Here is a 15,459-nt window from a genome sequence, read left to right as displayed (position 1 = left end):
CAAGATTTGAAAGAATGTCATAATGATTTTTTTTTGGCAATGTAAAATGTCATCTATTATCTCTGCCTTTGCTCCATTCCTATTGCCTGGTTAAAACTGGACAGTTCATCAGAAGAAAGCTAGTACTATGAGAGCTGACCCAACAGTTCTGTGATATTTTTATCCCCATGGCCTGTAGAAATCTGTTGCCATGTTGGCTAGATTTGAAACTGAAATTGAAAAAGAAAAATGTTTTATAAATTTGATTTCCATTAGATAAACATGTTAAAATGCTTATTCAAATAGCTACATTGTATTTCTCCTCTCACATGTATTGTTTTTTTATCATTGCAACATAGAATGCACAAATTATGCGTTACTTGTCACTCGATCATTTAAACTCGAACTCCAAAATATAATTTATAAATCTTGAATCTTGCCGTACACATCGTTTTGGCTTAACAATCGGCACTTTAGACGACGGTACAGGCCCTGAAAGTGACCTCTTTCTGTGCACATTTCCCCTATAAAGTGAATTTGAAAGAAAGTCACAAAATCGTTAAAAATAATCACAAACTACTTACCTTTTACTGTTTGTACGTACAGAAAAATAAACAATACGGCAGCCAAACAATTACTTCGAATTTTTCGGTATTTATCGCCGAATAAGGAAAAAACCCGAGAATAGCGATATCACTAACGACCAAAAAATGAAAAGAACGAAAAAGCGTGTAATTGCGTGTAAAGTGGTGAAAAGCGTGTACACGCCATGTGACAAAATCCTCGCGTGTAAACCGTTGAAAAAGCGTGTATTACACGCGAATATCATGTCACTTGACATGTATGGCTATTATTAATAACGTATAACTTATCCATTCTCTACCTCAGATTGAAACCTCTGTGACTATACAAGTTACGAATAGTAGAAAACCATGTCTACACCATATGTCAGCTTCTAAATTGCTGACAACAAAAATAAAAACACAGGCAACATTGTCTCCCCATGTCCACCCTAGAAGGCAAGATATATATTTTGTTGTTATTGTATTGTTTGAATACTGTCTCCAAATCATTTATCCTTTGTCTGCTTTTTCTTTATCATTTTCTTTACAGGTAGGTTCTTTGTATGCTTTAGACTAGGATGTCAATTGTCCTTTTATAAATATACCTTTGTTAACAGTAATTGACATGAATAAATGGTGATGTGTTGTAAAAATCAATAATACAAAAACCAAACAAAACCTAACAATAAGAAGGCGTAATCTGTCTTCAAAGAGGGACAGTTTTCTATACAATTCTTCAAGCTTTAAGTTATCTTGAGTTCTTTAGTTTGTCTATTACAGATAAATGGAAATACATGCTTCCAAAAGGGTGCTAACTGTTGATTTGAAAAACATATTTCATTTTAGAAAACTCAATTTTATTACAAAATTGCATCAAAACTTCAACATGTATTTCTCTGATTTGAACAGGAATATTCTTTCTCTGTGGATGAGGATAGAGTGTACCCAACCCAGGTTGGTAATATCTATGCTTCAGACTTGGACAGTGGAAGTTATGCCAGCGTCCAGTACTCACTCACAGGTCAGGGAGCTGGAGATTTCTTAATGTTTACCAGTAGTAAACAAGAGGTTTGTATACAATATAATTCTAGGTAGTCATTGTGATGCAGCATGTTTAAAAAAGATTTTGTTCAGACTCATATAATGTATATACTGTGTCAACAAATACATATGTTGTAGCATTTAACTTTGACTGATTTTCTAAAACAGCTGTCATAAAAACAAATGTCTTCTGGTCTATCCACATAACAATTATAAAAGTATACCAAACTTTTTAGGTCCTAAATCTCAATGATAATCTATTTTGTCCGCAGGGTAACATGTTGCTGAGAACAACATGTTCATCCATGTTAGCGCTTCAAAACGTTTTATTTAGTTATTGACCTTCATACCTGGATAGATAAGATATGTGCAATGCGGGGGACATTAGTTACAGTTCATTATCAAATATATCAATAAATAAGTGCATGTTCTATATGTAGGGCTTAGTCTTCATCAGGCAAGGTACAAAACTGGACCATGAAACAATCCCAGTGTATAATCTACAAGTTGTGGCTACTGATAATTACCAGGCTGACTCTACAGCAGAGGTTAAACAGACCAACACAGCTGAGGTAAGCAAAAGGGAACTCATTATAGAAAAGGTTAAACAGACCAACACAGCTGAGGTAAGCAATCGGGAACTCATTATAGAAAAGGTCATTCAGACCAACACAGCTGAGGTAAGCAAAAGGGAACTCATTATAGAAAAGGTTAAACAGACCAACACAGCTGAGGTAAGCAATAGGGAACTCATTATAGCAGAGGTTAAACAGACCAACACAGCTGAGGTAAGCAATAGGGAACTCATTATAGAAAAGTTCATTCAGACCAACACAGCTGAGGTAAGCAAAAGGGAACCCATTATAGAAAGGTCATTCAGACCAACACAGGCTGACTCTACAGCAGAGGTTAAACAGACCAACACAGCTGAGGTAAGCAAAAGGGAACTCATTATAGAAAAGGTCATTCAGACCAACACAGCTGAGGTAAGCAAAAGGGAACTCATTATAGAAAAGGTCATTCAGACCAACACAGCCGAGGTAAGCAAAAGGGAACTCATTATAGAAAAGGTCATTCAGACCAACACAGCTGAGGTAAGCAAAAGGGAACCCATTATAGAAAGGTCATTCAGACCAACACAGGCTGACTCTACAGCAGAGGTTAAACAGACCAACACAGCTGAGGTAAGCAAAAGGGAACTCATTATAGAAAAGGTCATTCAGACCAACACAGCTGAGGTAAGCAAAAGGGAACTCATTATATAAAAGGTCATTCAGACCAACACAGCTGAGGTAAGCAAAAGGGAACTCATTATAGAAAAGGTCATTCAGACCAAGTAGTTAAGTGAGAGAGGGAAGGGTTAGTGACTGATTTGTTTTGGGAGTACATGACAGCAGAGGTCAAACAGATATTCTGATCTAAGGTTATTTCTTTGATTCAAGACAGCAGAGGGTAAAAAGACCAAAAACTGTTTATGTGCAATAGGGAGAGGTTATAGAGCATATTCACAACATCAATGGTGAACATACAAGTGTAGTGAAGATTAGGGCATGAGTGAGAGTTTTTCAATGTGGAAAACATCCAGTTAAAACTGATCTTATGATAAAGATAAATTTAAAACAGGGGATGTTTATAATGATAACAGTTACTATGTTTAAAATTTGAAATTGAATAAATTTGAAAAGAATAAATATTGTTATATTTTTAATTATGTTTGGTTAAATTTATTTCCAGTTGACAATAACTGTTCGAGATGTGAATGACAACACTCCAGTTTTCAATGGCAACTACTCGTTCTTCACAGTGGAGAGTTACGAGGTGGGAAGAGTGATTGGTATGGTGACAGCTACTGATGGAGACCGTGGACTCTTTGGAGAAATTCTATACACTTTAGAAGCGATGGATGAACTTGATGGTAATGGACAAATTATGTTTTTCTTTGTATTAACTTTGAGATATATTGTATGTATCAATTTCAAATCTTTGGAGAAATTCTATACACCTTATAAGATATGGATGAACCTGATTTCATGTTTTATTGTGTTTATTTCTTTGAGATTTAATTTTGTCATGGATTCCATCAAATCAAGACTAAGTCAATCAGAGTGTTTTTTTTATTGAGATGATGTGATCTAGCATATATATTTCTTCACCTCTGTGTTATAGAATGGTTTAAAAATGATGAGTTGTACCATGAGAACAAACGTTAAAAGTGCTGAGCAGTCACTTCAGTTTGAGGATATTTTGAATTTATATTTTTACCTACTGAACATTACATTTTTTGTTTCACAATACTCAGCTTCTGTATCCAGGAATTTTATTTGGATTTGAAATTTTATTTTTTATGAGATGTAGCATGACTTTCTGACCTGATAATAATTAGATTTTTTCTAGCTTCTGAGCATGCTAATAATTGCACTACATAGCATGCAATTCCAACTGTTCTTTGTTTTATATGATATGTTCATATATGCTGTGTCTGACTTACTCATGAAAGGCAAAAATCATATTTTGTTATTTTCAAATTCAATTTGAAAAAAATTTAATAATTAAACTAATTCTTATTTAAGACTTGCAGAGATTTAGTGTACATCCTGATAATGGAGCCTTCAGCAGTAAATCATCTTTAGAAGGTTTGTCCAGGAGAAGTCCAATACATTTTAAGATAATAGCTCAAGATCAGGGTTCACCTCCTAGAATTGGGGTCACTTATGTTGAAGTAAATATCACCAGTGGACAGTTGGATGATGGATTACCCTACTGGACTCGTCCAGCACCAGACACAATACTACAAATACCAGAGGCAGGTTTATTTATATATTTCCACCATGACCTTATCAAATTTACTTGATGGAAGGTCAATGATACAAACCTTTTATTACATTAAGTTTACATAGCAAAATGTTGGAACAAGACAGACTTATAAGTTTGTTTTTCAAATATTTTTTTTAATTGATTGAGCTTCTATGGAAGAAAACATGAAAGGCACTCTAAAGAACATACCCTTTGTATTATGTTTGTTTCAATAACAGTCTGTGTTATTATACCTGATTGCAATGAAAAGCAGTTTAGCTAAAAAGATATGGTAAAAAACATCATATATGAGTTAACCTAAATCTGTTGAATGTAATATATACGATATTAATACAGGGTCAAGACAGTGGAAAAGTTATTTACACTTGTAAAGCTACTGCAGTCACTAAGGGAGCATCAATTGATTACAGTTTTGTGTCCAGTTCTGACCCAGACATTGCAGCATTATTCTCCATCAACAGACAAAATTGTGAAATCAAACTAGAAAAGAAACCTGACAGAGAATTCAGAGAGATTTATGATGTGAGTTTTATAAAGGTTCTATATATACAGCTTGTACATACAACTTGTCAGATTTTTTGGTTAAATCCAGCTTGCTTTCTATCTTTCCATTTGAATGAATACACACTAACCCTTTTAACACATAGATATTCAGTTTAACCACCATTAGTTATTGGTTTAATGTAGATGGGGGATGTGTCACAGGGCTTTTTTTTCAAGCTACAGGTTCTGCAAAATTGTCATATTTTTCATAGATTATTCATGGAAAACACAATTTTGTGTGATACACTAAAAGCTAAACAATAGAATTTTAAGATAAAATATGAGATGATTTATCTTATAATGCTTAACTTTCAAAATATGTAAAGGAAAAAAAGGGTCAAGTGATCATTTCTTGCTACAAAACAAGATATGTAATAACACATTCCAGTATAAAAGTCAAATTATCTAAATTATCTCCCCTAATTGTATATGGCAAACTTGAAAAAAAATTATTAAACAAAAAATATTCTGTATTTGTAAAAAAAAAATGGTTGCAAAAATATGATAAAACACATAATTGACTTCATTCAGATGAAAAGTCTTAACATATTAATGACATTCTTCTCTCCAAATTTGCACATTTCAATAAAAGATCTAGACTGATTGTTTTCTGCTTTTTTACAATCCAAATGACGGAAGACATTTGAGTCTTCTAACCTGCTGTGCAAGACCCTCATGGGTTATTAAGAATAAAAACTCTTATTAAAGCTTCCTTTTAATGCTCATACTCAAGACCCTCATGGGTTATTAAGAATAAAAACTCTTATTAAAGCTTCCTTTTAATGCTCATACTCAAGACCCTCATGGGTTATTAAGAATAAAAACTCTTATTAAAGCTTCCTTTTAATGCTCATACTCAAGACCCTCATGGGTTATTAAGAATAACATCTCTTATCCAAGCTTCCTTTTAATGTAAAAATAATGTCCAAAAAGGCCCCATACTGCACCTACTACTTGCATACATTACAGAATGTTTACACATTAACTGAAGTTGTTTTATAATATTGTTTTATTATCTTTTGACAGTTGATTATTGTGGCTGAAGATACTCTGAATTCTACATTGAGGAGTTCACGTAAACTGACAATTAGACTAACTGACGTGGATGACGAGATTCCATCATTTAAAAACTGTCCTGATAGACAGGTATGAGAAAAATAACAACAATTTACAACATTATCCTGGTCTCAAAATTTTATCTTTTATTAGAAAACCTTTACCAGAAAATTATGTTTATTTCTTAGCATGTTTGGATCAGAATTGACGCAAACATATTGTATTTAAAATTTTGGAATTTTTAGTAAGCTTAGATGGTAGTGAATGATATTATTTATGACCAAGTCACTATGGTAAAAAGGATAGGAATAGGAATCAATTTGGTTTCAGACAATTTTGAATATGTTACAACTATTTCAGTATGCTGATCCCCCACCAGAACCTGCCACAGTCGTGGAACAGTCACCACCAGGGACATTGGTGTTTACAGCTAAGGCCTGTGACAAGGACAGTAACCCACTATTCAGTGACTTCAGATACAAGTTTGATGTTAATCCACCTAACTTCACCCACTGTAAGTTTGATAGAGATTTGTAAAGATGGCTATGTAAGCCAGGTATTCAGTGACTTCAGATACAAGTTTGATGTTAATCCACCTAACTTCACCCACTGTAAGTTTGATAGAGATTTGTAAAGATGGCTATGTAAGCCAGGTATTCAGTGACTTCAGATACAAGTTTGATGTAAATCCACCTAACTTCACCCACTGTAAGTTTGATAGAGCTATGTAAACCCACTATACAATACCTTTGATGTACATTATTCCTTAAATTAATGGCCTGAGAAGGTCATAAGTTAACTTTCAGAAAGAAAGGCAAAAGATACCAAAGGCACATTCAAAGTCATAAGTCAAAAATATACCGACAACACTATGGTTAAAAAAGAAAAAGACCAACAGACAAACAATAGTACACAAAACACAACATAGAAAACTAAAGACAAGCAACACCCACCAAAAACTGGGGGTGATCTCAGTATGGTAAGCAGATCCTGCTCCACATATATTAAAGTATTGTATTTAATCATTCATCTTATTTGGAAGAAAATGTATATATAGATTATATTTCTCAAGTAAATTTCAGGTTATCGAAATCCATCTTTGTATTTCCATGTTGATGAGTTGTCAGGTCAGGTGACCACATACAACAACACAATTGACCGTGAGAGGAATTGGCCAACAATTATTGACCATTTTATACTCTGTATCAAAGCTGAGCCGTATTACAGTGGTGGTCGTAGGAAGAGACAGATAGAGAATGTTAACTGGAACTATGTAAACACAGACCAATATCTTTACTTGAGGGTCACAGTACTAGATATCAATGACCAAGCTCCTTATTTTAAAAATCCAGATACCATAACAACAGGTAGGTTATGTGACAGCCATAGAGTTTATTTGAGGGTCACAGTACTAGATATCAATGACTACTAGTAGCCTCCATATTTTACCAATACAGATACTATTACAACAGAAATGAAAACTCTTTTGAAACAACATGATGTGAGCTTTAAAAATAAAATGCCTTTGATAAATGGTCTTAGGTTAGAAAATGAAAATTCTTCTAAATATAATGAACTTATAAATAACACTTTCATTCATTATTTTCAACAGAGTTTAAGTGGTATTTGACTAAGATAGCCAGTTTACCTTCCAACAGTCTGTGGCTGTTTACTCCAACTTCCCACCAATAAAAACTGGCCACAACAACGTTAACTAAGATTTAGTCAATAACATTGAAAGTATTAATTAATTATAAGTGTTTTTAATCATTAAGCATGGATTTAATTTGATATTTCAGCTGTTTTAAAGTTCCCGACGCAGGATGATGTAATACATTTAAAAGCAGAAGACAGGGATTCTGACCTGTACAACAAAATACGTTTCACTGTCACTTCTACCATATTCCCCAGCTTGGGACGAATGTTACCAATAGATGGAGCTTTCAGTGTGAATCCAGAGACAGGCATGATCAGAGTTGGAATGCCAGCTTATATTGCCTTCACTGATGGTCATTTCTTGTTGAATGTCAAAGCAGAAGATCAGTTAGATTCTACAAAAATGAATTCTACACAAATTAAGGTATTTTGTCTGCCAACGATATTCAAATAGTTACATGTAATTCATTCTATTAGGTATGATTGTTAATAAGACATATCTACCAAAGACAATAAGGACAAGGATTTAAAACAACTACACCTAAACTACAGGTTTTATAATAGAAAACATCATAATAGTATTACTCGATTTATTTCACTTGACTGGACGGAGTTTAACCGGTTAGCTCATAATAAACCAGTCCATCTATAGATTGGTGTTTTAGGATAAACTCATCAATGAAGTTTCCAGTCATTCTTTTGTAAATCCCTTTGATGACACTGATAGGTGATTAAAAATTAGTAATAATTATAGCGGCAATCATCCTTATCACACGTATCTACAAATAGACTGTCTGTTCCAGACCGTATGAGTATTTGGACCGTACGCGTACGGTCTGGACCGTATGCGTACTTTTTCAATATACGCATACGGTCGGACCGTACGCGTACGGTCTGACTAATATTAGGAATTTGGTCAAGTTTATTAGATACAAATGTATATAACAGATCAACATAACTTATATCTCAAATTAACATAAAAAGTTGAATAGTTATTGAAATAAAAACTTAATATTTTAACTATTTGTAAAAAATCAGGTTTATTTAATCTGTTAATCTCCTGTACTTAGCATGTTAGTAATTCATTATGCTCATTGAAATTGAAGTTATCGGAAGTAAACATAATGTGGGAGGACAATTGTTTAAGAATATTTAGGAACTTTACAAAAAATGCATATGCAAAGGAACATGCATGAACAAAACATGTTAATTTTAAAAATATATGACGTTCCTTGTGGAAGCAAGTGTCATCTTGGGCCAGAGTAACAAAATATGATTCACGAATATAAAATTAAACAAAATTTAATATTTGATTTTAATTGTTCGCTTATTCACTTTATCCATCTTATTGTAATAATAACAATTTGTATAACTAAAAATAAAGATTTTGATAAATGTGTGTTAACATTTAACCCATATGATCCCAAAACATGTATGTTCAGCTGGACCGTACGTGTATACTCATACGGTCCGACCGTCCGCGTATGGTCGGACCGTACGAGTATACGTATACGGTCCAAATACTCGTATGGTCTGGAACATGTCCTTATGCAAATTAAAACGTAAGCTCCATCCGATCAGTTGAAATAACATTGGTAATAGGCTGTGGAAATTTTTTGTATTAGGTTGATCAGATTTTAAATGAAAAAGTTTGGAAATACTTAAAATTCAACCTTCTAAAGTAAACTAATCTATATACGGTAAAGCAGGTTATTTTCACGGGTATAAAATTTTGCGATTTTCTTCAATAGGGTATACTAGTACAAAATATTTTGGCGGTTATTAGTTTGGCTGATTCAAAACTTTTATCAATATTTTTGCATGTGCCGTTTTAAATTGTCAGAATTTATTTGACAATTTTGTTTTTTTTGCGAAGTTGTTTGATTTTTTTGTGTTAGCAAAGCTTGATGAAAGGAAACATAACTAAGAAACAAGGGGTATTAACTTTTTAGGTTTGTCAACATTTTATACTCATATTTTCAATCATATTTCATTGGTTGGCTTTTATTAACAAACTGACTATTATTAATTACAGATATTTGTTGCTAATGAAGCCAGCCAAGTAAGATTGGTAGGACAAACCAATGATCTGTCAGACCCTAGTGCTACTGCTGACAGTCTCCTGGAGTATGTACACTAATATTTCACTTAACAATTTGTCAATTCATACATAAACCATGAACTGTTTTTATTTGTGGAAAATAATTTTCAATGTTTAAAAATTTTCAAAAAATGAAAATCACATTTTTAAGCCACACGGAAGCGGAGGGGACATTTAGTTTTACCCTTGTCAGTCCTTCTGTCCAGCCCGTTAGTTGCATACGTCCAAAACATTTGTTTCAATTCTTTACTTTTAGTTTGCCTCAACCAAATATAATGATACTAAATAATGCTTATGCTCACCAACGTTATGACACTTATACACAATGCTTATTGTCTCGACTTCATGAACCTGCTTCTGTATGTGGAAGTTGATCATGCATATTTACAAGAGGGGACATTTGTGGCTCATAAACACATTTTCCATTCATTTATGTAAGATTTTACATGAAAAAATTTGTTCGTATTGCAAAAACATAGAAATGGCTGTGATCATTTCATAATTAGATTCAAATTATTTTTTCATTTTTAGGTATTATTTGATTTGTGTACCTAGTGTGCTCAGATATACACCAGAAAATTTCAGTGATAATTGTTTATATAATTTTTAATGAATATTGTCTTTTATGTTAAGAGTGATGGCAGATTGTTAGATTGATATAAACTTATTTATATGCATTTTTCAGGGAATTAAGTGCAAGGGGAGGTAATACATTTCATATTCAGAGAACTAAGATCCAGTATCACACCACACTGTCTGGTGAGACAGTTCATGCACAGTAAGTTTTCAACAGGCTTTATATAGTACCACATACAATTAAATAAGATTTATATTAAAGTGTCAGAACATTTTGACAAGTTCAGTCTGCGCCAAAATCTTTTCTTACTTTTCTAGTCTGAAAACAGATATTTCGACATTCACCATATTGACTGAAACAAAGGTTTGCAAAAACCTACTGATCTAGTTACTAGGTGCATGGTACTACACAGCTACTTTTGCATAAGTACTATTTCTGTACTAAAATTATGTAGTACTTGAAATTTACTTTTAATATTCAATACTATTTCTTTACTTTAAAGTTATTGTAATATTTAGGTACTTGTTTTTTACAGTACTTGATTTGTACTAAATATTTTGGTACAGAAATAATACAATATTCCATGTTTGAAAATCATAATTTTAAGAGATTTGAAATAGAAAAACTTTCAAAATGCTGAAAATGTAACGGTAGTAACCAAAATTCTGTAGTAACTAAATTTCAAGTACAAATTAAGTACTGTAAAATACAGGTACCTAAATATTGCAATAATTTTAAAGTAACAAAATAGCACTGAATATTAAAAGCAGATTTCCAGTACTACAGATTTTTAGTACAGAAATAGTACCTATGCAAAAGTAGCTATGTAGTAGATTAAGGTGCAGACTGCCAGTTTGAAGCAGATTTATACCACTAAAAGTAGAATTTTAGAAAATTTCAGAGACATTGATGAGCTTATTGAAGTGAATAACTTATTTAACAATAAATCATAATATAGTTGACAACATTGTGTTATAGTCTCTTTAGAGCATTAACATTCATTTTCAAACCTATATAACCAAAGTACTTTACTGTTTCAGGACAGATATATGTTTTGTTGTGATTAAGAATGACAGAGTGTTGGACTCACAGCAAGGAACCGCTGAAATATCATCTTCACCATACTCAGATATCTTATCTAAGTTTAAAGTGGGGGATGCAGGGGTGAGTTTACATTAAATCATCACCATACACATTAATTTGGTCTGCCATCCAATCCACTGTATTTATTTGTCCCTGAGTCCACACATTTTATATGTTAAAAAATATGTGGCACAGATGGCTAAATGACAGTTCATATGGACTGAAGATACCAATTTGCCCATAAGTGCCATAAATTATTTGTTATAATTTAACTAACTGCAAAATCAAAAAGTTTTTATTGATAACTTTTTATTTATTGATTGATACAAACAAACAACAATGCTTCCAAACTTAAAAACAATATCCCTACTAGGGAACACATAAAGAGAAGATAATTGGATATCATAAAAATATTAACAATTTTAAGCTATTTTACAGCAAAAATCTTTTTTTTAATTTTATTTTGAATTATGACATACATATTGTTTAATGATTGAAAGAAAAATACAGAGTGTTAAGTTGTAGACTACTATCCACCATAGTTATTACAAAGTGGTTGTAAGCAATTGAGAAAAAAACCATACTGTATTATAGGCTATAAAAAGCCCTTAAATGAAAAATAAGAAACAGTTCAAATGAGAAAATTAAATTAGAACAAAACAATTAACATACTATAAAACAAATTAACAGTCTTGAACCAAAGGCAATCACTAAATACAGTATTTAATTTTGAATAGGCAAATTAAGTGTGTGGTGGGGTTAAACCTATAAACCTTGCAGCAGTGTAACAGCACAATTTAAGAACCACCTGTAAAAATTAGTTGCAATGATTTTCTACTCTGTTTAGAACACTTAGAACTATAATTAACCACTTCATAGACTTACTTGCAAATTACCAAGAAAAACTGATTGTATGAGTACAGGGTGTGTTATATTAATATTTTTTCCAGCCCTGTGACACTTCCATCAGGAAACCACCTATGATGTTTATTGTTTGTTCTGACCAATATATATGTTTTTTTGTCAGCCATGGGATCCTCCCGCCTGGAAACCCCCTATGATTTTTTTTGTTTGTTATGACTGTTATATTTCTGTTTTCAGCCGTGTGACCCTCCTACCAGGAAATCAACATATGATGCCTACTGGTGGATATTGGTAGCCTTTGCTATTTGTATGTTTATAATTGTCCTGGTCCTTATTGTATTAGTGGTCATTTTCTATAGAAAGTAAGTATACAAACTTAACTGGTCAAGTTACATAATAATTTAAAAAGATGTAGAAACTCAAGTTGAAGACAATCATATATCCATTTTATTTTAATTCTGAATTAAACAGAGGTTTGTATAAAGTGAAAAATATTTTTGTCATGAAAAAAAAACCATGATTGGAAGAAAAGTGGGAATATCACTATTTTTTTCTTGATATATCACTAATTTGTAAGTCCTTGTTTTCCTTTCTTTTCAGTATCCTTGTTAATTATCTCCCCTTGGACATATTTTTCACACAAGTTATTTTTTGAAAGTTTACAAGACTATGTGGATAAGATTTAACATAGATATTTGTTTATTTACAGTTACAGACAGTACATGGATACAAGAAAGCAATGTAAGTATTAACACATCAGATTTTCAGATTTAGTTCCTAAGATTTAGTTACCATCAAACAAGCTCTACAGGTTGCCTCTATTCAGTTGAAACATTTATTGTCAGGCCACCAGCTTCTTGTCCTGTGTTAGTAGCACTTTTGCATTTTGAACCTCAATTTCAAAGGTGGCCTCTTATAATGTCAGTTTTCTCTGGTCCCAAAATGACGTTTATATACAGGGTTTACTGTACATTTAAAATAATTGTTTGTTTGTAGAGTCACAAAAAAAGTAATTATAATGTAAAAAGAAATGGTAGAATACTGATTGATTAGCCTATGAAATTTTCTGCAATATGAAATAGTTTTGGTAAATGACTCACAATTCAATATACCGGTAGTTAATAGAACCTTTCATAATATTTGTTTTTCCAAAATCATATTTGTTTTAGTTAGAAAAATGAATGTTAAGAAAGGTAAACCTGTGTCGAGATTTTGAACTTGATTTCTTTAATTTAATTGTTGAAACCTCTAGAAATGGAAAATTCCGACTATGAACAAGAAGTTTCATATGAGGGAAAATAAGAAAAGAAGTACTATATCTTTTACATTATTAATCCAAATGATATTTTCTCATACTGTTAGTTAAGAAAAATTTATATTTCTGCACAAAAAAAGCTCTTATCAATGTACAACCATATCTTTGTTATTTTCAGATTTAATACAAGATTGATAAAAGAGAGAAGATTGTCTCAGGAATACTTGTCTATTTCATTGTGTAATTGAGTGCTACTTATTTGTGATACAGAACTCATTGTAAACAACAAGGATTACTTCTATGAAATCAGTGCCATTAACACAACACAAAGTAGTCAAAAGTAGAAAATATTAAAAAAACAGCATTAACATTTGATTAAAGACACTGAAGAATCAGGGATCTGGTAAAAATCAACTCATGTAAAATATACAGTGTGTGATTAATGCTTTGTATAATGAGGTACACCCATTTTAGTTGGATCTTTACATATTAACAATTAACTATAGTTACAATATTGACATTGTACTGCATGGAAGGTGTCCCAATTACTTTAAGGGCATTATGCAAGCAACAATCAAATAATTTTAATAGGTTGAGTAAATTTATTTTGTTTATAAAACTGAATGGTAAATTCTTGCCATGTAACCCTATTACCATTCAGAACTAAGAATAAAGGAAAATACAATACAACATACTTTGTTTTCAGTTAACTATAAAATTTGTCCTTCTTTATAGATCTTGTTTGTGTGAGAGTGAAATATCTATAAGATTTACTAGTAATCCTATTATTTTATGTTTTTGACATTATATGTATTACTGTGATAAATAATGTATTGGTTGAATGAATCAATAAAATTGTTACATATGTCAAAATACAAATGGTTTTGTTGGTGATAAGAACTTACTTGTTTATTGTTATACCCCCAATAGCCATAGCAAGGGTATGCATACTCACTATACTTAGTACATCTGTCCATTTATAAATTTGTCTTTCCTTCAATTGTCATACTACATCTCTCAGAAAACTTATCAATGTATTCCAACCAAATTTTAAAAAAAATAACATAGCATGGTTTTATCTCTAGTGTTGGTTTCTTTTATCAACATTCAGGCCGTATGGAAGTCAGATTTGGTAATTCTCCTGCACATTAAATTTTCTCCAAACCATAAAAACTTTAAAAAAGTGAAATACCAAAACATGTGGAATGTCTTTGGAAGGAAAGCTTGTTCCCTTTCTTTTTGGTTGTGATTTGGTAGTGTATTTTTTGTGTCTTTCATGTTAATGGCTTATCAGTGTAGTATAATAATTTGACGTTTTATATATACTTAAGAATTTTATATATTATATTTGTACATGTATATGGATGTACATGATTATTGTTTTACACTGTATTTATTGTATTTTGTATAGATGTTTTGTACAAACATTCCAAATAAATTATATATTTTAGTATGTTGAAGTTTGCTTTTATCTAGCCTGTGAATGTCCATTTTGTGATAAAAGAGGGACGAAAGATACCAAAGGGACAGTCAAACTCATAAATCCAAAACAAACTGACAACGCCATGGCTAAAAATGACGTTGTGATAAACTGTCATGTTTCCTCACCCAAAAGAATGTATTAACTATTTGAATCAAAGCTATCCAAATTAGAAAGAGAAGAGATAGACTTTCCAAATTAAACAATGCATCTAAATTGACCCAAATTCACATATTATAAGTAACACATATTATTTTTAAAATACTTAAACTTTACCTTTAAGTCATATATGTTTTTCTAACGATTATAACAGATGGGCAAAAGATACCAGAGGGACATTCAAACTCATAAATCAATAGAAAATAAACTGACAAGGCCATGGATAGAAATGAAAAATACAAAAAGACAAACAACAGCACACAACACAAACATAGAATACTAAAGACA

General features: G+C 31.9%; 1 protein-coding gene across 1 annotated transcript in view; it reads left to right on the top strand.

Annotated features, from left to right (window-relative positions):
- Window positions 1–14,985, top strand: part of LOC139489478 (cadherin-87A-like) — a 61,975-nt gene extending 46,990 nt beyond the window's left edge. Inside the window, exons 27-41 of the mRNA XM_071275911.1 lie at window positions 1,452–1,610; window positions 2,024–2,155; window positions 3,318–3,498; window positions 4,154–4,386; window positions 4,734–4,919; window positions 5,967–6,086; window positions 6,357–6,510; window positions 7,079–7,363; window positions 7,796–8,076; window positions 9,688–9,779; window positions 10,439–10,531; window positions 11,371–11,494; window positions 12,515–12,639; window positions 12,987–13,018; window positions 13,711–14,985. Coding sequence (XP_071132012.1) covers window positions 1,452–1,610; window positions 2,024–2,155; window positions 3,318–3,498; window positions 4,154–4,386; window positions 4,734–4,919; window positions 5,967–6,086; window positions 6,357–6,510; window positions 7,079–7,363; window positions 7,796–8,076; window positions 9,688–9,779; window positions 10,439–10,531; window positions 11,371–11,494; window positions 12,515–12,639; window positions 12,987–13,018; window positions 13,711–13,727 — 2,214 coding nt within the window. The 3' untranslated portion in view covers window positions 13,728–14,985. The remainder of the gene's footprint in view (window positions 1–1,451; window positions 1,611–2,023; window positions 2,156–3,317; window positions 3,499–4,153; window positions 4,387–4,733; window positions 4,920–5,966; window positions 6,087–6,356; window positions 6,511–7,078; window positions 7,364–7,795; window positions 8,077–9,687; window positions 9,780–10,438; window positions 10,532–11,370; window positions 11,495–12,514; window positions 12,640–12,986; window positions 13,019–13,710) is intronic.
- Window positions 14,986–15,459: the final 474 nt, after the last annotated feature.

Source organism: Mytilus edulis, chromosome 9 (genome assembly GCF_963676685.1).
Source record: "Mytilus edulis chromosome 9, xbMytEdul2.2, whole genome shotgun sequence".
In the NCBI taxonomy this organism is placed as follows: domain Eukaryota; kingdom Metazoa; phylum Mollusca; class Bivalvia; order Mytilida; family Mytilidae; genus Mytilus; species Mytilus edulis.
This window is presented reverse-complemented; position numbering and strand designations above follow the sequence as displayed.